The sequence below is a fragment of the Hetaerina americana genome, unplaced genomic scaffold (genome assembly GCF_022747635.1).
Source record: "Hetaerina americana unplaced genomic scaffold, ioHetAmer1.1.p SCAF_43, whole genome shotgun sequence".
Classification (NCBI taxonomy): Eukaryota; Metazoa; Arthropoda; class Insecta; order Odonata; family Calopterygidae; genus Hetaerina; species Hetaerina americana.
Genome location: NW_027287019.1, coordinates 1735837 through 1759192, shown reverse-complemented (window position 1 = coordinate 1759192; position 23356 = coordinate 1735837). Strand labels below are relative to the sequence as shown.

At 35.0% G+C, this 23356-nt stretch overlaps 1 protein-coding gene across 3 annotated transcripts; it reads right to left on the bottom strand.

Annotated features, from left to right (window-relative positions):
- Nucleotides 1-9612: 9612 nt before the first annotated feature.
- LOC139692870 (serine/threonine-protein kinase VRK1-like) lies at nt 9613-21860 on the bottom strand. Of its 3 annotated transcripts, XM_071591180.1 has the most exons (12): nt 21609-21860; nt 21236-21422; nt 21103-21158; nt 20953-21022; nt 20644-20840; nt 19725-19959; nt 17615-17794; nt 17349-17518; nt 15356-15468; nt 14660-15004; nt 11409-11641; nt 11197-11259 (listed from the first exon to the last, which is right to left on the bottom strand). In XM_071591180.1, exons 2-12 carry the CDS (start codon nt 21414-21416, stop codon nt 11255-11257), a joined length of 1785 nt encoding a protein of 594 aa, XP_071447281.1. In that variant the 5' UTR covers nt 21417-21422; nt 21609-21860; the 3' UTR covers nt 11197-11254. The 3 variants fall into 3 exon arrangements, with proteins under 3 accessions (XP_071447279.1, XP_071447280.1, XP_071447281.1); XM_071591178.1 differs by having other exon boundaries at nt 9613-11641; XM_071591179.1 differs by having other exon boundaries at nt 9613-11641; nt 21236-21416.
- Between the last annotated feature and the right edge of the window lie 1496 nt (nt 21861-23356).

Genomic DNA, 23356 nt, shown 5'->3' with positions numbered 1-23356 from the left:
TTTTATATAACAGTGAAGGTTTTGTGATTTGTCATTTAAAAAATTTAAACTTGAAATGTATAAGCATGGCTAAGCAAGAATGTGGAGAGGCACAAAGAATTAAATGTTTCATTTCAAAAATCCTATGTTTAACAGCACAGATATGCTCTTCTGCAAAATATTTTCTCTTAAAATGACAATGTAGTTTGATTAGATCATAATGTGAGTACATTGTCGGAAGGTATGTTAATATTGATACAAAAGTAACTGGAGTTGAGGGTAATGCTCCTCATTTATTAAGGGGAATTCTATGAGACATCTCATTCTAGCTGTGAATACGGGTACAATTGAGGTAAATCGTCTCCTAAATGTCAGTAATTCATCAACAGTGATATCGGAAAAGGTTTGCTTTTAGTGTGCTTCACGTGTTACTAGACCACTGTATAAGTTTCAGTTGTATCCATCATGTGGTTGCTTTTTCTTAGTCAATTGAAGCAATAAACTTTTTCTGATTTAAAGAAACTTAAATAAAAATAAGGTGCATGGCAGAGGATAAAGTACTTATTAAAAAAAGAGATCAAAGCAGCATTGGATGAAGTTCATCGCACAACAGCTCCTGTCTGTGAATGTTTACAATGGGGTAAATGAGCTTAACCATGGCCGTATATCCACAAATGGTGAACGTCGTCCAAGGGGTCCAATGGAAGTGACCTTCTCTGAAATGGTTGGCAAAATCCATGGTAAGGTTTTGAGTGATTTATGAATCAAAGTACGTATATACCTGTACATATATATGTGTGTGTATATGCACACCTATACATGCATATATATATATATATATATATACACACATATATTTATGTGTGTATATGTGTGTGTGTATGCATTTCTGTATGTACATATTATTGAGGTAATCTACCTGTTAAGGTAGGTTTTTGGATGAACAAAACTACCAAATAAATATTTTGTGACTCCTAACAAAACACAATCCCACAACATACTCTACATCCAGTCCCTCTTCATCTCTGAGCAGTTCATTCCTCCCTTCATCCCATCAAACATCCCTTTCCTGCGCATTTTAATGCAACAATTTCAGAGCGTAAAAATCATTCGCCTTGACTGGGACTCGAACCCAGATCCCTCAATATCCGGTCGAGTGCTTTAGCCACTTAAGCTACCGAGGCGTCCTCTTAAACTCTGAAATTTTGGGGCTTTTAAAGGAACTAGATGTTATGACGAAATACCGTACATACAATGTCACATGCATTCGTAGTCGTGCGCGAGGCGCCACTGTCCACGAGGTTAAAGCCAACTTTAAACACGTATGGTGTTTTCCCTTTGACAAATTCCAAAGAAACTGCGGGAGATGCCGCAACAGTAACTTTTAACTAAAAGTTACTGTTGCGGCATCTCCCGCAGTTTCTTTGGAATCCCTTTCCTGGTTTGCCTATCATTCTCGTCTCTATTACAGTCTTCAATATCCCACTGCCGATCAATACACCCCTCATCCATTTTTCCTGCCTCCATAGGATTTCTACCAACAAACCCCTCTCTTCGTCCACCGCACCGAGTACTTCCTTTTACTCCGAGTACTTAGTTTTCCTTTTGGTCCATTTCACCTTCTCCATTCTTCTCCACACTCACATTTCCAAAGCCTCCAATCTACTTCTATCATTCTGCTTCAGTGACCACGTTTCTGTGCCGTGCGTAACTACACTCCATATCAAAGTTTTAACATGTCTTTTCTTAACATCCTTACTCCAACGTCCCTGTCATCAACTCCCTCCTTGTGAAAGCCTCTTTGCCTAGCGCAATTCTCTTGTGCAATATATACTATATATATATATATATATATATATATATATATATATATATATATATATATATATATATATATATATATTCTTTCATTCTTCATCAGAAGATATAGAACTCTATTACTTCTATATCTTCCAATGAAGATGGAGCAGAATTCCATCGAAATTATCAAGAAATAACGTGTGAGTGATCTTTTTATGTTTTTCTATGTTGTTTGTTGCTGTCCAATTTATTATTCAACACTTCTGTGTTACGTTGACGAAATCATCAATATATATATATATATATATATATATATATATTTATATATATATATATTTTTATATACACATATATGCATACAAACATGTATATACATATATCTATATATGTATATAAAAACACAGATGTAGATTTTTAGAATATAGAGACACAAAGAAAGGACACTCACAATTTGTTATTTGACGTTTCGACAGCACGGCTGTCGTCTTCAGAATCTGAAGACGACAGCCGCGTTCATATATATATAAATATAAATATGTATATATATATATATGTATGTATGTATGTATGCATGCATGTGTGTATGTATGCATGTGTGTATGCATACACGTGCATATTCAAGCACAAAAACCCATGATATGGCGCACAAATATTCATTCACATGGAAAGAGATAGAAGGAATATATATACACACACCCATATATATAATTAGTATTTCAATCCTGTGATTGGTAAACTGCAGCCCTTCATTCTTCTCAACTCAATGTCAATTCCCTCCAACCCCGATACCTGCTCTGTTTGACATCCTTAATTTGTCCTATGTACGTGTTTCTTGCTCTTCCTCATGGAATCTTCCCTTTAATATCTATATATATATAATTAAATTATGTACAAAAATAATCACAAATTATGTCTGAACACAAGTTTGGAAAAATGTGTGATCACTAAGATGCTAGCAGAGTGCTAAACGCTAGTTCAAGTAGCAGGCGAGCAATCATTCTGGGAATTTCCCTCTCCTTATCCCTGGTCATGCAAACATTTGCTCATTAAGCAAGTCATTTTGGTCAAAATAGTTTTGTTCATATTTTAAATTGCTCGCTATGCGAGGTGCTTGTTAAGCAATGTTCCATTGTGTATAATGTATATTATGTGTGTGCATGAGTGTTAGCCAAAAATGGTATAATCAATGTACAATTATGTATATGGTCTATTTGTTTTTCTAGTATGTGTTAAACTATAATTTTCTTAGTAGTGAATGGCATAAGCTTTTGGAAATCTTTTGCGTTAATTTGCAATTTAGCGATACTTGCGCCTCTAAGTTTGGTGATAGTTGAGGGTGTAGTCAAACACATTCACATCTTAAGGAAAGACCTTTCTGAACCTTGTGGAATCGTAAGTTGCTCCTAATGTTTAATGCAGGGTGAACTTTTATAAGCCATTGATTGAGTAAAATAAATTCATTCGGCATGATAAAAAATTTAGTGAACTCACTGACATATTCCAAAAAAAAAATTGGAATTTTGGATGGAAAAGCTCTTTAAGGCATTTCTAAAATTGGGAGGATTAACATTTCTGCCTAATTGTACACCACTTGAAATGGGGATGCATTCTATTGCAATGTGGATGAAGCGCTTAGAACCCAGATTTATAAAGAAACCATCTATGAATGGGAAATGAATTAAGATTTTTTATGAGGTTTTATATGTTAAAATTGATTTTTAGCACCTTTGTTAATGTGCATTATTCCCTAATTTTCTTAATATCTACCAAGAAAGCATCTTTTGTGAGTATTAAGCTCAAGATCTACAGACTTGGAGATGGATGGTTAGTGAGGGTTCTTGGTAGGTGTCTTAACCATCCATGGAAATTTTCTGAATTAACATAAAGTTTTGAAATTTTCTTTATGAAGGACTTAATGTGCACAGCAGGTGTGTTCACTATATACTTCTCTCAATTGCTGAGATATTACAAATTTATCAACTTTAAGATCAAATTTAAGTAACTATTGCTTGGACAAGCCCTAGATGCCCTAGCTATGATTTAAATCAGTTCCCTTGAGTTGTGACCTCCAATGCCAGGTAGACACTACCAACATGATTGCATGACAGTTAAAATGTTTTAATGGAATAATCTCTGATGAAGAAACTTACTGAAAACATATGAAATGCCCTTATTGTATTTAGGAATTATAATGGATAACTTGCAGAAATTTTTCTCTTGAAAGTACGAGAGAAAATATCTTTAATTTAATGTGGAGATATTTAGGTAAGGTGGAGAAAATGTGGAAGGCATTTTGTCTTAAAAGTGTAGGCATAAAAAAGGAATGTAACATGGATGAGAATAGGCCCAGAAATAACTTATGGCTGATAGAAAAGGAAGTGAGGAAATGGAGATGGGGCATTGGGAATAGTTAGAAGGCGGTGTTGAATATTTTTCAGAGGCATCCCTACTTCAGGTGCTTTGTGGAGGGCACTTTGAGTCTGTCGGATGGGACGCTAAGCTGCGGACCCCTTGGTGCCTTTCGTAAAGAATAAGCTAATGCTGATGCCGGGTTTCTCTCCACCCTTCATCCTTTCCTGTTCATCCCCTATGGTGCAAATGACCTCAGCTGTCGGTCGCCTCCCCTAAATACGACCGTTACTAGGAGCAAATGACTGCATATATGAGGATTGGATTGTGTTTAAAGAGGGTAGGGAAACCTTGAGAGCATACTGATCATGAGATAAATGATAAAATAAAGAATACAACCAGGATTTCTTTTCCTTTGTGGATTTTGAGAAGCTATTAGAGAAGATTGGACACAATAAGTAGAAAATTGCAGAAGATAGAGGTTTGGACTCAAAGGAAACGGAAATTTATGCGTGGCCGAGATTGCTCAATAAAGGGAATATGTCTTAGAATAAAAATGGGCCGTGATCAACGGGATTTCAGCAGGATTTACTATTATCACACTTAATTTATAATTCATGCGGTGATGTATAAATTCAGCAATATCCACTAGATATTTTTTTCTTCTTAACGGACTAGTATAAAACTACAAGCATCCAAAGTTATGAATTTATTTATTAAAAAGTAGTATACAGCTTTGTGTTGAGCACCACAGAGGAACCCAACATTTGTGAATTATCTCAAATCTTTTCTATTTTTGTTAGCCTATATGGACTAAAATAAGATTTCTACCATTCCTTATTCCTCCATTTATTCATGCAGTCAACTTTAAGGAGCATATGTTGCTATTTTCATAGAAATAGGGACAGCAGAGGCTGTAAAAATTCTCTTATGCAGAGACAATGGTCATATTGGCGTTATAATGTCTAGCATAGAAGAGTGCTGGCAATGGTTCAATTTCTGATTGGAAGGGCATATCTCACTGATCTATGAAAAAATAAATACCCTTTTATATTTTTATGAAGGCATAATTTTTATGCCTTTTGAAATAATACCTTTTATAGCAATGAATCAAAGTTGACATATATTGAAGTTTAAAAAATCCTTAGGATCAGAGATCCATGATCAAAAATGCAATATTTTTAGGTCTTCAGATCAGGGAATTAACTCAAGGCTAGAACTTTCATAGGCAATTGATCCAGACTCTAAAAGTTATATAAGAGTATTTCAACAGTTCACAAGATGACAACTCTTGGAAAAGCACAAGGCAGGCATTTGAAAATAAAGTCTGGATGGTCTTTTACAGCTTTTAAAGACTATGCTAACATCTAATTATCCATTTCCTGGGCTTATGCTTGGTTTACATATTATTATACCTATATTATTTTATCTATATCAGAAAACCAATTGAAAGCAAATCCCTGGGTTTTATTATGGAAATTCTTGACATTTGGATGTATATTTTAAAATCATGTATTCTGCATTCAACATGTTTTGAAGCACATAGCATACATTATATGCATCTATATAAGCAATTCAAGCAGTTTGACTTAATGTTAGAAAATCCTTAAAGGGATAATGCACTCCAAGGAGCAGGCAAAGGAAGAATGCAGCCATTCCCCTTATGTGGTGAACCATGAATCTCATGTGAGCATCTTAAGGCTAGATGAGGGAAAGTTTCAAATGGACTGCGCATATTTTCAGTTGAAGTTGTTCATTCCATGAGGCCAAAGATGTATTTCCCCCTAAATAATACTCGTGAACAGATATGTACAATTTTTTTGTTTGCAAGTTCAAGAATTTTTAGAAGTGAGCCACTGGGCTGTTCCTATCTTGTATATACTTATTAGTTTAGTTGTTTAAAAAAAAATATTGACTCCTATTGATATTTTAATGGCGAATTGAACAAAATTGAAAGGAATCAAACGAGAGAAATTTTCAATCATATTTGACATAATTTAGAATGATGTATACGTTTCTAAAATACAAAGCTCATGACATTTCAGTGGTTCTAGGCATATGAGGTTGGATGAATTGTCAGGTGGGACAGTCCAGTAGGTTATAAGGAAGAGAGGCCAGGGAGGTGGATGTTGAGGGAGTACTCACGTCTTCCTTTGCGGACTGTCTCAGTTTTAAGCTAGCATCTGAAACTGAGAGCGTCAACCTATGTGCACTTCAATGTGTCATAATCAATACTTTTCTACTGTGGAAATACAGGTGGTATCATTCAATTTATTGTATTTAGAGTTTATTTTATACTTGGCTGTGCTTTTCAGAAGTGAAGAAATTATTATTTCATTCACAGAAACATTTCTGAAATAAAATCAATAATTTCCCATTTGTAGAGGTAAACTTTATATTAGATTTGTTAAAGGCAGAGGAAAAGTAGACAGGTTACCTATTGACCCTTACTAACATCTCTGCAATTACCGAGCCAAAGTTGTAGGTTTAAAATAATGATGAATTATTAATGCAATTAAATAAGTTATGGAGCATGCCTATTGTGGTAGAATGAATGATTATTGGTATTTAAGATTTTTTCTCATTTGCACCGAGAGTTTTCTCATCAACAAAAATGGTGCTTTGAAGTCACTATTTTCTGCCACCATAATGAATAGTAATGCTTCAATTTTTCAACACTTTCTGTGCATAGACTTTGATTCGACTACCTACGTGCTGCTAGTAGTAGTGACACATCCCAATCTATCAAGTTTGTGATGTCTTGTGGTGAGGTTTGCCAAGGGACAGGCCAACCAATCAATAGTCCCAAACATTAAGGCCCTTAAAATAGTTTTTCTTGCCTAACTTAACTTAACCCACAATCAGTAGTGTCATGTTTTCAGTAATTAAAATTATATTAAGCATTAAAAATAATCAGCTCTGATTCATCAACATTTGCATGAAAGTTCACTGTACATATTTTCTTCCCGGTGATAACCTTGCTTAGCGGTCAGAGTATTATCAGAAATGTGCACAATCTACTAAATGTAGTAAGATCTGGTGCTTTCCCGGCGTATTTGATTCGTGAAGGATTCTCGGGTCTTCCACCGGGTCAAGGGTTCCATATTGGCCGACGTTTCGATACCCGACTCGTGCATCGTCATCAGGGTTGATGGCTGCCATTCCGTATTTGGCCGTCTTATATACCTGAGCTCCCGCCTCAGGTGACCTGTGATTGGCCCGAGGAGGGGGGACCTCCTGATTGGTCGCCGGGCAGTTGTGGTCTGTTCCTTCCTTTCTTTACTTGCTTTAGCACCGGTTTCCATGCACAACATCGAGGCTATCCAGAAACCACCGGGAAAAATTAGAAATTTGCTCATCAGAGCAAAGGACCCTATCGGCCTAAAGACCCCAGGCATATACCAAGTACCGTGTGCCTGCGGAGATGTCTACATCGGAGAGACGGGGCGGACCATTGAGACAAGATTAAAAGAACACAAAAGAAACCTTCGCCTGGGACAATTGGAAAAATCAGCCATCGCCGAACATAGCATCGCGATGGATCATTCCATCAATTTCAATGAGACGAAGGTACTTGCCCGCGCCAGTGGTTACTGGGACCGAATAGTCAAAGAATCAATTGAAATTAAAATGGCAGGACATAATTTCAATAGGGATTCCGGCTATTCCCTCAGCAATGCATGGAAACCGGTGCTAAAGCAAGTAAAGAAAGGAAGGAACAGACCACAACTGCCCGGCGACCAATCAGGAGGTCCCCCCTCCTCGGGCCAATCACAGGTCACCTGAGGCGGGAGCTCAGGTATATAAGACGGCCAAATACGGAATGGCAGCCATCAACCCTGATGACGATGCACGAGTCGGGCATCGAAACGTCGGCCAATATGGAACCCTTGACCCGGTGGAAGACCCGAGAATCCTTCACGAATCTACTAAATGTATTTTACAGAAATGGTACTTCATGTATATTGATGCAATTTCTTGCCATTTGACGTAGCATGCCCAATTCAAGCCTTTATTTATTTTAATCCTGGTTAAACTAAAAAAATCTAAATGTCCTGAACCCAAAAAAATACTGTTATCCCACTATTATTTAGTTCCTAATGATTTTATAGGAGTAGAAAATTAGAAGAAATCAAGTTCTTTCTCTATGAACTGTGTTATATCGACTTGTAAAACATACCAACTCATTTTTAATTACCCTGCTGCTAGTCACATCACCTTGGATTGCACACCAAATTTTTCCTTTTCTACATTCAAGACTAGAAGCAGTTTTTAAGGGAGGCGACTGACAGCTGAGGTCAATTGCACAAAAGAGGATGGATGGGAAAGGGTAGAGAGAAATATGGCATGGCAAGGGGTCCGCGGCTTATCGTCCCATTCGATGGATGGTGTGCAAAGTGCTCTCCACAATGCATATCAAATAGGGATCAGGATACAACTGAAAAATATCTGTCATCACCGGGATTTGAACCCGGTCCCTCAGGGTAGGAAGCCAGTATGTTAGCCACTGCATCATCCCAATCCCCATTTAAGACTAATCAGATGAAAAAATTCCTTCATCTTAAAGCATTCTGAAGAATGTTAATGCAAATATATGTTTCACAAATTTTTTCATCAAGCTTATTGCCATATTTCGAGGTCCATAATATGCATTTTTTTCTCCAAAATATGCTCTAAAATTAGCCTGCATCTTACAAGCCGGGGGTACATACATATAAATCCCTATAAACGCTAGCTGATTAGCTAGAATAATACTGTTAAATATTTTGTTCCACATCAGACGTAGAAAATGATTGTCTTAATAACAAATTTTAAAAAAATATCACTTTTGAGTCAGTATTAAGCAATGAAGCTTGAATACTTCCTAAAAAAATTCCCAATTCTTAATTAAATTCATACAATGCTGCAATTTTGTTTCATCTCACTTATGGAGCTGCTACAAAACTTATACCCAGAGATAATGGGGATGTCGACCCAGTGCTCAACAATTGTATCTCCTGTGGTATCTTCCAGGTCTACTGGCATTCATCATTAAGTAATATGAATGAGTCATCAAGGGAGAGAAAATGGTTGCTTTTCATACAAATTTAGATAATATCAAAATGACAGAAAATAAGCATCAAATTGAAAGTTAACATGATAGCAACCTCATGGGATTTTAAGAGAAAAGATTATCATAGAGCATGGAATTTTAACCAGAATTTGTTAATATGCTTCAGAACATGGAAATAAGGCAGCACATAAGCATTTTAGTCCTGCGAGGCCAAATTTCTGGGATTCTACACTGAATAAATGCTGACAAACGTGTAGCCGATTAATTTTTAATGTAGCAATTCAATTTTCTTAATATTAAGTGTTAACATCAAACTACTTGGATCCTTTTCTGTCTTGTCCAAATATTTTTTAAAATTCTAACGTGAAATTTAGGTAAGAGTGCTTATTATGGGTCAGGAAGTACAGTATTCTGAATTTTTATGGTATCAATTTATTTTTATACAAATTTCAACTTATTTTACATTGTGATGTAACATTAGAAAACAAACCACAAGTTTTAACCACAACATCGAAAACAATTGCTACACAGCAGAAGATTCTATTTTCATTAGATGATACTGGCAATACATAAGTGAAATTCTATGCTCATGTGTCATTAACTAATGATTTATTCATTAATTTCAGTTTAAAATATTTTTTGTAATGGTGACAGATTTGGTCAAAGAACATTTGTACTTGTGTCCTGTTTTCAGGAAGGTTAATTTAGAAACTAGTACAATGATTGCTTGGAGCTTAACAGTTGGTACTCTTAAAATGTAATTTTCACTTGATTGTTTAAAACAAAGAGCTTAACAAACTGAGAATTAAATAATTGCACATTGCCATCAATACCAAACTTGGTATTCTAATATAACCTACAATGAAAACTGAATTTGCCACTGTAATAACAGGAAAGACAAAAAATATTACAGGTATTATAACTTCAAAAATTACACTCGCTTGAAGTCAAAGCCACTTCCTTTAGATGACTAGACTTCAGATTACTATGGAATGTAGTCTTGATTTTCATAAAGCTGTCATTATATTGTAGGATGTGGCTTCATGCCTTGTAAAAAAATTCACTGGCAAATAACCAGAGAACAAAACAACGCAATGAACATAATAGGAATGTAGCGTAAAAAGCTAACTGAATCACAATGTGCTCACAGCAATATAAACAGGAAGAAGTAAATTTTAGAGATGAAATTTAAAAAGGATTTACCCAATTACAAAATTGTAACATCTTGATTCGATTAAATAGTGAAAATTTTGAAGTGATGAAACACATCACTAATGCAGAGTACAAAAATAAAAGAGGTTCATCACACAAATCCACACTACTGCAATCAGAATTGGTGTTCATCAGCCACGTTACTCGTCATATAAAAGCACTTATGATACAACCATGTTAAATTTTGCCACTAAGACTAATGGCTAGGATAAACAAATGCCTCATGAGAACAAAACATTTTCTGGAACAAGCAATGCCTTTTGCATGACATTAATGAAAAGGCACAAAGCATTTGAGCTAATATACATGATATATAGTTCACAATTTATAAACCACAAGAACAGACCAGCCCAGATTTAGTATAAACATATTTTATTGGAAAAGTAGGGATTCTGAAGCAAATATAAAATTGTGATTTCCTTTTAGCAATTCCGGGTGTCAAAGAGAATTCAGAATTCTAGGACTTCCAACAATTTTTGTCACCAGTTCACAAGAGTGATATAGGCATAATCCTGCTTATACTAAGTATAGGTAAACCACCATTACCCTCCAAATAGATTTTCCATATTAACTAGAAAAACTTGGTGGGCAGTTTTGAGTCTGTGGTACACACTTGTTGATAGGTGAAGTAAAAAATTAGAAGCAATCATGGCGAAGGTCATTCTTTAGGAACTACACTATATCCACTTCTAAATCACACTAACTCACTTTTCATTAGCCTGCCTCAGGTCATATCGCCTTGGATTGTACACTAATGTTTCCATCGCTGCATTTCCAGACTGGGTAACATTTTTTGGAGCCCTACCACATGCTCTTTTCTTCGTCAATCTCTTTATGGTCTTCACTCGACCACCCACGGAACTAGGCTTTGGTCCATCACAATTCACAGGAGACGTAGAGGAACAAGAGGTGGAAGAAACAGAGAGATAGTCTGAAGTTAGGCGACTGTAACTCACAAGGGAACAATTTGAAACAGTCGTGGAACATGATGACGAAGATGATGATGACCACTCACACATGTTTATTGGTTTCTTCTGCCTTAACTGCATTCTCAAAGTCTTGTACGTCACATTTTCCTGTCTTTTTCTTCTCAGACTATAAGCAGACCTATTTAAGTTCTCTTCATCATAATTTTCCTCGTCTTCTTCTTCAATGGCACTATCTCCAAAATCCGAATGGATAGTTTTACGTTTGCGCATCACTTCCTCCATGGCAGGGGTTGGTATATCACTTGGATTCATTGATGAACTTCCGAGAGAAATCAGGGCATTTGAAAGGAAAATCAAAAAGAAAAAAATATTAAAAACTTATGATGGAAAATATTTCAACTGGAATAAATAGTAGGAATTCAAAATTCCAGCTAGCTATCAGTGATAGCTATGAGAAATTACAAAAACAGCTCCCAGTCACATTGTCAACAGACATGTCTGGAATTTAAACATTTTTCTGTGAAAGTGAATAATGTGTTGATTCCAACTCTCACACAACAATACTTACTATTTCTGCAATTAAGGACTTTTAAGAGCTTTACCATACTATTTACCTGAGTGAAGTAGATTTTGGAAGAAATTCTGCAACATAAAAGAATTTACAAACTTATTATTAAAAGCACATAATATTATAAAAACACCTTTAGGTAACCACTCAACATTCCATTAATGCAGAGAGCTAAAAATGGATGACAGTAGCAGCTGCAGTCTCTAATCACCAAAAACAAAGGATGAATGGAATGTATTTGAGTGTCTCAGCAAATGTGTCAAAAGATGAGCAATAATTTTGATGTAAAAGAAGAGGAGCATTATGGCACTTATAACAAATAATATACAGTAAACATATATTTTTAGATTGAAAATATAAAAACTTCATATTTTCAAATAACCACAAAATTTATTAAGCACACCAATGGGATGAAAGTCTCTAAGTGTCACAATATTTAAATCAGATAAAGCTATAGAATTTCAACATTTGTAGTAGAAGCCGAGGAAAATAAGTTAATTTCAAATTAGGAGAAGAGGGAATAAGAAGGAGAAATCAAAGTTCTATTGTAACAATAACTATTAATAAAATAAAGTTGGAAATATGAAAAGATAAGTTTTTGCATTTTTACTTTGAATTCTACCATGGTTGTAACAACTTAATGTGCTCTTGGAAACCTGTATTAATAAAAAAAACTCTAAAACTAATCTTCAGATAATGACAAGCATTAATAAAATTCAATTACAACAAAAATGGAAAGCATCAAATATTACATAAGAATCACAAAAAAAAAGAGTAGGCTTGACCACTAAATATGCATTCTCGTACAACCCAATTTTCCAAATTTGCTATGGCTCCAGAAAAAAATACCAGAACATAATTATTAAACTGGTAAAATATTAGGCACGGGCTTATAATGAAACACTTCAAAAAGACTTGAATTTCTTTTATTACCATGTACAATGAATTCTTAGTTGCTCTTATCCACACAAATCATGAAATTGGAAATAATAAATCACCAACTTAATTTCCTGTCAATCACCACACTGGTTAATATACAGTAACCCCCAAATATGAACAATATCAATTGCAGTCAACGCCAACATTTCTAATCACTCTGCAAAAGGCACCATTTTTCTAAATCTTCCCCAGGAGAGCCATAATAAATATACAGCTCAACTGCCACATGGTGAATAATTGCCATCCTGTGTCGTGGAATCACACTTTAATTACTACATCATGTTATGATGATTGTTTTCATATTATCCAAATTATTATTTTCAGTATTATGATGTTTCTTGAATATTATCAAAATAATCTCACACGGTCAATATCAAAATCTACTACTTCCATAAATATTTAAATTTAACAGGTTTCATTCACTAAAACAATAACCTCTCATACTGTACTGGGTCCCTTGGTAGTAAGTTATTCTGCGGAATATTATCTCAGCAAATTTGATGGGCCCCACAGTCTCATTTGTTGGAATCACATCAATATTGGATATTCACTTCCAGGATTTTGAACTTGACCATCTCACTGCTTATACCAAATGACTGTCATTGTACATTTACATCATCTTCTTTAATTCTTATAACAAAACATCAGTAACTTCCATGATAAACTATCGGATTGGTGACAAAAATCATTATTTAGCAAACAAGCACACAGTTAAATTCTTCTACAGATGCACAAAATAGCCTCTTTCACCGTCTCAAAGTAGAAATATGCAGTAATCACAGAATTTTTTTGGAGTCTAAAATGTCTTCCTTTTTCTTTTGAGCACCTCTCACACAACATTTCATTTAGGATATACAATGTTCCCCTCATTTTTGTACGATTGTCTTATTGTCGAACGTAAACCTATCTCAAGCTTTTCATTCCATCATTCTGTCCAACCCAATGGAAGAACACCATGGGTATTAGTAACTTCAAACAATATATATCCAATCCACTTGGAAAAAATCCATTAAGTCTTGATAAAATATATGATGACATTAACTTTACAATATTGCAAACATTTTTACTGTTCAAGTATATATTTCATAAGTAACAATACCTATATCACATTTTGGATCGGGCGCATCAAAAGATGTACTATAAAAATACTTGCGTTACATATTGTTCACGATTACCTACTACACAAAGAATATAGAAATCTCAATCAAAAGATGTAACATGGCTGCTGGTTGCATCTGATGACGGCTGAACTCTCCTCTATGCTGGCTTGCAGGGTAAAATGTTAAATGGCACGGGCTAAAAAGTGTAAATGCACCTCAGCATCAAATATGATAAGCAATACTGGGACTATGCCATGAAAGTATTCATCGTGCATACAGGTGCTGCTTATGCTATAAAATGAGCAGACAGAAAATGATTTAACTCCATGATAGCATGTTGTGTCATGTTTTTACTTTTTAAGCCCTTTCAGGTTGCAGCAGAGAATACTTCCACTACACACACCTTCTGGTCCATGTGATTAAAACCAGGAACCTCCAGCGTATGGCCACATAATTTACTTTCATATTCAGGCATCCAAACAAATGTTCCCTCGTGCTTAACAAACATTGAGGTTAATGGTCAGCAGCATTTCAACTTTTTAATAATTGACTAACCATCTTACTCTGCATACTTGCTACAGTCAGATGGGCAAATATTTACGCATAAAAAAATTGGTAATAAGATTTGTACGGTAAAGTATTCAATTCATGAAAAACATTTAGTAAGTTCTGCTTCTAAACAAGAGCACCCTTCACAAAAGAAAGACAGGCAAGCTATTTCAGGACTCACCTGTCAAATCTCCACTTCTTTGCTGCCTGACCAACAAGGGGTACATTGTTAGACCTCGCCTTCCTTCTTTCCATAACCTCTACCATTGCTGGCGTTGGGTTACTCAAAGAAGAGGCATCAGCACTCCCCATTGAACCTTCCTGCGAGTTATCTGTTCTATCAGAATCTTCTGGGACAATTTGCTTATCCTGATGTGGAATTTTAAAGCCAATATTATGATTTTTACGACCTAAATACCCAGATTTCTTCTTCAGCAACACTTCTGGGTCACCTGAAAGAACCTTTTCCCAACTGAAGTTTTGCCGGGAACGCAGGAGAGGAACTGGTTTGGAGTTGCGTGTCATCCTATAATACACAAATCAAGGAGAATCCTGAATCACACTTTGGTTTAAGAGGTGTAAGAGAAAGTTGTACCCTGAAGCTTGTGAAATCATGAGACACTTACATGGGGTTTACTATAGAATTAAATTTCTAATTGATGAGTTATTATTTTATTTTGGTTTGAAAGTGGTTCAGCTCAAAAGTTTGACAGTAATATTTTCATTAGCAAATAGTAACTAACAGTATTTTCATATCGTGAAACAAGAAGTATTTTACTCTATGTCAACCATCATAAAAAGTTTCCATGTCATGAGAAGTATACATGCCATTTCTACTTTTTTAAGTAACATTGACTGATATCAAATAAAATCATACCTGTTATAATTCTGAGGGACACAAGGCTTCCTTACAGCATTTCGATACACCTCATATCTCTTAATACCACCTTGATTTTCAGGTTCCTCCATTGCTTTCCTTTTGACACCTCGCTGTTATGATGGAAATGAAGGGAAATTTATCTTATTAAGAAAACTTATCAAGACAAAAAAACTTCATACAAGATCCAGATCACATTGACAAAGTGATAAAACAATTGAGTAGATGGAACATTTTGATAGTGTTCACCAATCACTTTTATGCTTAAAAATAAAAGTTCTTTCCTCCCATTCATAGATAAAAAATTCCAATTACACTGTGCCATCTTGACTTTTTATACCAAAGAGCTTGAGCATTTCTATGCAGGGATATATGCAGGGGATTTAAAATGGATAGAGTTGTTTAGAATCAAGAGAAACTTGATCCTACACTTTTGGAGTACCCAAGTCTAATAATCCATGCATTCTGCATTCAAATCATTCATTGAGAGTTAAATCCTGGTGATCTCCAGAACTTTGGGAAATAAAACAAATCTAAAACACCAACATTATCATTGTTAAACATTCCTTTTTTTCTTCTTAGACATCCAGTTAAGAAAATGTTCCAAAGAATAAATATTTTTCGCTTTTAATTATTCATTTCTGTGAAATATGAATATTCAGGTATGTTTATCGGACATTAATTTTTGCCATTTTCTTATAAATTTCCATGCAGAAAATATTTTTTGCTCATCATGCTTTAAAGAAATGACCTCTTCACAGATATCCTCAACAATTAAGCTTAAATTTCAAAAAGTAAAAGGAATTATTATCTTACCTTAGCTTCTTGAATCATAGAGATGTTAGAAAAATTTACCATGGGCTACAATAGTAAAAAAACTCAAGCAAACTGCTTCTTTCCTTGCTACATAAAAAAATATGCAGGTGAACATAAATAAAAATGCAGGTGTGTTTGTGTCTATCAGCAAGCAGTATAAGAGATGAGAACACGCGAGCTGGCACACACATGGATACTTAAATCATTCAAATCTCCAGAGCTGAATATCACCCCCTGAAATAATGCAATAGCCACCTTCCCCTCTCACCCCATCATCCATTCATCCCTTACCTCCATCCTTCCCATATACCCTCTCCACACTTCCCCAAGAATGGCATTCTGAAGATGACATTATAGAGTAAAGGCTTCTAATTTTTTGCATAGATAGGGTAAAAATACAAATTGTAGCATAAGATAGGTCTGACTTGGATACACATTTCTGAAATTTTTTTGCATTAAAATAACTGAGTTATTGAAAAAAAAAATTTTTGTTGACACACAGAAGGCAGAAACTTTCTGTCAGAATTAAGATTTTAACTAATTCACTTTTCTTAAAATCGACAGTTAAACTCGCATTTTACTCTATAAATAATTTACAAACATATACTATGACTTATATTGACAGATTAGTAGCCACTCCACACATTGTAAACAGCTGCAGCAAAATTCAATTATCTCAGATTATTTCTTTTCAAGTCACTTTTCAGGTACATTGCTTCATTTTTCTGAATTCATTGTTTATTATGCCTGGTAAAATCAAATTATATTCATCCAATTCATCTGTAAAATCACATACCCACAGATAACAATGAGATGACGACATTGCCATCCTACATAAAAAGGCCATATTACTAATTAAACCCAGTTACAGCGGTATAGATCAATTGGTCCTATGGAGCCAGGGTAGCAACTAATATATATATATGTGTGTGTATATATATATGTGTATATATATAAATATATGTGTATATATATGTGTATGTATATATATATATATATATATATATATATATATATATGTGTGTGTGTGTGTGTGTATACATATGTATATGTATGTATGTGTGTTTATATAGGTGTCTATATATATGTGTGCATCTCGATTTCCGTGTAGGTTGGTGCATGGCTGGGCTTGGAATACAAAGTAATACCTGAATCAGATAATTTGAAAAATACTTACCCTGCCTTTAGTATTACTGTTTGCAGCACTAAGTCCAAAAAGAACCTTCCCACAATTTTCAAAGGTTTCATTTCGCATACCATGCTTCAATAAACTGCGGCAGTAAGCATAGTCAGGTTGTGTTTCAAAACCCAGACTTGCAACATATCGTAGATATTTCTCAATAACCTCTGAACAAAGAAAAATTTTTTCAACAGTATTTTCAATTGATATATTTCAAGCTTCATAAAAATTTTTCACTTTATCTAAACTATGCAGATCCATACCTGGATAGCCAGTATTTGGAAAACAGCGACGCATCAATGAAGGGATATTGGACATGAATGACTTTTTTTGCATGTGCACATACTCCATATCAGACAAACTGCTTTCCCATGGCAACTCTGAGCACAACCATTGTAGCATGTTGTAACCAAGTATTTCCAGGTCACCTCGACGTGAATGAGCTGTTGAGAATATACAATTTTGGAGAAAAGGTTACTCAAATCCACCACTACTCGTGTAGTTCTCATATCTCTTTCCACATATTATTCTCAATTTTGGAGGTTAGAATGCAAAACACATTATTACACTTCCTCCTATCCAGTCTTGATTTAAATGATGAAAGCATTACACCAGCTTAGTTTCTCATGTATCTAACAAACAGAAAGTATATATATGATTCATATATCAAGGGCCTCGGGGTTTTTAGAATTACAAGATGGGAAAATATTGAAGAAATAGAGATTCCCCGGGAATAAGGTCCTCTGCAATGTACCACTTACATTCTGGACGCGAAGTTTATGTTCGGCAGATATCTTACACTCCTAGTTAAAATAAAATGTAGTCATGATACAGCAGCATTGCTCTGATTCCAAAACAAAAATGTTGATAGGACAGAGTTAATTACAGGGTAATTTTTCATGAATGGCCCATTCTTTAATACTAAAAAATATTACCAAAAAAATGTCCTTAATAGGTGGCCTTTTGGGTAGAGGATTTTCCAATAAAAAGAGGGTCCCAAGTCCATACCTTTCATGGGTCAGTTAATATGGGCAAGAGAAAGACCTGGCCCCTCATCCCAAATAAGGTAAGAGGTTACCTCTATCCTCAATTATAAGAAAATAATTGGGTTGACTATTATGAAACCTGTGTGTTCACATAAATGACTCACATTAAGAGATTTTTTTATAATCATGACATCCTGTTGATGAAGCTGAATAGTTAAAAATGAACACACCCATGTCAATTCAAAAATAAATAATACTAATTTCTGAATGCACCCGTGTAAGGCCTTTCAAGTCTATATCCCCAACTTCTTCACCTTAAAACCATCCTTCAACTGACCTAAATGCAAAATGTTGCACACAAGAGCTCTCCCTTTCCTATGACAAGGATGGTAACTGAGGTCCCATATCTGAATACTTCCAAATCCTTAAATTTACCTCCTTTGATTGTTAATAGCGAGTATTTTTCCTCTCCCTTTCTCCTGTAAGCCACACTTTCTTTCAAGAATTACTCATGGTTACACTGATAAATATAAGTTATCAAATATATTATATTTCTTAGCTTTTCTCAACCATAAATTGTAATGTAGAATAGAACTGCCCACACACCTTTTGCACCAAAAATACTTTTAATAGAGAATTGAAGAATGTTATCCCCTCATAATTGTCATAACCTTTTTAGGTTACTTTTTGTCTATTGGCATTTAAGTGCCACTTGTCATGACTGTCATTTGTTTATTTATCCTTGACTATTTCATTAATCTACTGATACATTTTATTACTATTACCAACATATCAATTCTGCAAATATATTTTCCTCTGCTGGAGTCAAGTGTTTTTTAGTGTGGTCAAAATTTCATTGCGTCCAACGACATTGCAGACCTACGTCAGACCTATGCAGACCCATAAAACATAACACAAGTTTTTCACTTTCTATGGCAATTTTTCTTACCCTAATGAGCCAATTAATAACTAAAATGAAAAATTGTCCCTAGAATGTTAAATAACAAAGACATGAGTAACATTCCCTCACACTTCTGCCTCTAACTTTACTTTTCCCCACAGGGAAGTCTGGGTTTAGTAAGGATAGTTTTTTCAATAACTAATTTTGTTCACAAGCCTCAAATTACAAGTACTTGAGCAAAGGATTCACAGGAAATAAAAGAAGGGAACTAGTGATTAAGGGCTATCTCATTCTAATTGGCACGCTTTTTATCATTAGAATAGTATTTAGCTGTACCACATAAAATAACCATTTACAAATATTACCCACTCCTTCATTAAATTATTTTTTCCAATTTTTTAAGTGCTCTCTAGTCTTTTCTTCTGGCAATATAAATTTGGTGATTAGTAAGTCACTTTAGGCAGTCACTAATAAAATACCACTTACCTCCTATATGAGCATCTCGACTAGTGTATTCCGGAGTCCCATCATGGGCTCTCCTTTCATCATGATGATATTCTTTATGCTTCCCATTCTGCTTGCGATATCGACAAGCAAGTCCAAAATCTACAAGATACACATGACCTGAGTTGTCATTGTTTGGCTGACTTAATAACATATTGGATCCCTTTATATCTGCATGAATATAGTCCTGATCATGTATATACTCGAGAACATTAATCTGCAATGGAATTTGAGAAAAAGTAAATACTATTACTATTATTTTACAAGTAAAATTTTTAAACGAATCACATCCACTAAGGGAAATATCAAATACAGGCTATTATAAAATTCAAAATCATCGAGCTTAGTTTTTTATGGGAGGCGCCTGACAGCTAAGGTCATTTGCGCCATTAGGGATGGATGGGAAAGGAACCAGCAGTTGAACGTCCCATCCGACATACTCACTTAAAGTGCTCTCTATAAAACACCTTGTGTAGGGATCGGAATACCACTTAAAAATGTTTGTTGACTCCAGCAACTGAACCCGGGTCCCCTCGGTGGGAAGCCTGTACGTTAGCCACCGCACCATCGCGATCCCTCAAATTGATTATTAATAAATTAACTTCATGAATCGGCATGATTAACGCCGTTCTTCTGATTGAATCATACCTTAGGTTTACAACGTGTTTGCATAATAGTGCATTGCACGCATAAAATAATAATTATCGCACAAATAATATAATTCTTGTATTAAAAACTAGGCTAATGGAAATATTCTAATAAGAATATAGCTACCTGAGATCGAGAGCGATGAAATTCATAATTTTTCAACGCAAAACAAACTACCAATACATTGACAATAACAACGCATTTAATCATTAGAATAACAAGACTATGCACTATAGGTAGCAAAAATACTCACTATTTGAATACCTAGGTGCAAAACTGTTTGGAGATGGAACTTTTTCTTGGACTCCAAAAATACTTTGCCAATATCTTTTCCATATCGTTTCATTACTAAAAATCGGTATCTCTCTCCGGCATATTCATGAGATCCAGATGCTATATAAGATGGCATACCCAAAAACTTCAGCTTTCTTTTCTTCGTCCAAGAAGTAACTTGAAAGAATATGAATGAGAATGAATATCAGTCTATGCTGGCATAAGGATGAATGTAAATGTTTATATATGAATTTCGGGTTGTCTCATTCCTGTTCCTTGTATCACTTACTTGTGTCTTCTTGAGCAGCTCGAATGTAGAAATTCATTTCCACAAACAAGGGTCCGTTGGAATGAGGCTCCTGACAAATTAATATTACAGAAATTAACTTAAATCGACAATTTATGAACAAAAGCAATAATAGCAGTAAATTTAACTTACAATTTTGACCACATAGCTCGCGTCTTGAGTAACAGGTTTATGTATTTCATCTGAGGCTGAAAAAGGCGTAATATAGTTAAGTACATGATAAAATTATGAACTGCCGAAGATATGTCCGAAAAGGAATTCATACCTAAATATATTTCGCCAAATCCTCCCAGTCCAACTGATTTTCCTATCCTCCATTTCTTGTCCTTAATGTCCGTCAACACTTCCCCATCTCTTATGGGATAAGGTAGTCGAAATCCATTCGGAGCAATTCGTTTCTTCTTACATTCCTCCTCCATTTCTTGTTCTGAAAGTTTTCGAGGCATCTGTTGCTGCGATTTAAAAGGACACTTAAACATGTAGCTTCACTTTTTCACGTTTTCGAAGGAATTGCCATTTCGCGTTTTACTTGATACGATACTTAATCTACGCTTATTTAGGATCAAGATTGTTACGAATTTATATCAAAAAACGTTTAGCCTGCACCAATGGCATGTGTGAACAAGTCAAACGCTCACCTTGAAGCTTAAGGCATCACTTCCTACTTCGAAAAAATAAACCCCACAGAAGCAATATCATTGATATATCTTCCGAGGATATAAACCAGTATCAACTTTGCAACATAACACGCCACTGGGAGTACAACAACTTCTCTCGAATCATACACGAAATTTTCGGGATAACAAACTAATTTAACAATAATAACACGAAAGTTACCAAACGTCAACGGACGACAGTCAAAGTTTTTTAACAGAATACCTTCACCACAACCGGCTAGAGGGAGCAGTGCAAGCAGCCTCTATTGGCCATTCAGCGCATGAAGCGCTACGGATCGTTACGCACAGCGCCAAGTTCAAATTACAGGTTTGATTTTATCCAATGTAACATATTGCTAAAAATTTAGTAACAAATTGTTTTAATTAATTATTTTTTGCATTCAAATATCTAAACGATGATTATAAAGATTATATGTGTTATAAGCGTAACTATACAATGCATACTCATTATATGCACTCATAAAATGTATATCTATCAATGTATGTATTGTAATGTATATCCTAATTAATAAATCCCTACAACTTGGTGTTTTTCCTGATGCCATTAAAATTGCCAAAGTTGTACCACTTTATAAAGGGAAAGGTAGTGAGCAGGATATGAATTCTTACCGTCCAATATCTTTATTAAACCAGATAGGGAAACTATTTGAAAAGGTCTTCCATAATCGACTTACATCATTTCTTGAATCTTTTAATCTCTTGTCTGGCTCACAGAATGGTTTTAGGAAATGCAGATCTACATCTACAGCCACCTATCACCTCGTAAACCTAATACTTTCAAATCTTGATAATAGAATTGAAACCTTGGGACTATTCTTCGATTTTTCCAAGGCTTTTGACCTAGTTAATCATCAGTTACTCTTGTCCAAATTAGGACACTATGGCATCAGAGGTATCCCTTATAACTGGATCAAATCTTACCTCAGCGCAAGGCACCAACAGGTTATTTTGTCAAAGAACGGTACTAATTTTACTTCTCCTAGTAAAGAAGTTACATTAGGTGTACCCCAAGGCTCAGTCTTGGGCCCTATCCTATTTTTACTTTACATTAATGACTTACCAAAAGTTCTGCAGTCAGTTCCAGGAGCCGAGCCAATTTTATATGCTGATGACACTAACGTAATTGTATCAGCACCATCGTTAAACAACTTGACCTTGACAGCAGCTAGAGTTTCCGAACTTCTTTGTGAATGGTGTTCACAAAATTCTCTGAAACTCAACCCTGACAAGTCTGGACTCATATACTTCTCTAATAAAAATAAAGCCCCTGCTTCATTGGCCATTGACCTAGGGGGAACGTGTGTACCCCAAATTTCTAGATCCAAGTTTTTGGGAGTTGTTATAAATAAAAATGTATCATGGGATGAACACATATGCAATCTTCGTAGCAGGTTAAATTCCATTTGCTTTCTTATTAGAAGTATTAGGAAATCTGTAAGCCTTGATATCTTACTTTCAATTTATTACGGAGAATTTTATTCTTTAATTATCTATAGTATTCTGTTCTGGGGTTCTTCCCCTCATTCTGATTCAATTTTTAAAGCTCAAAAATATTTAATACGATTAATATGCAATGCTCCCTACAATGCACCTTGTCTTTCCTTCTTCAAAAGGTTAAATATTCTGACTGTTCCATGTATTTACATTTATGTCGTATGCATTTTCGCTAAAAGTAATATATCCAATTATATGACAAATGACAACGTTCA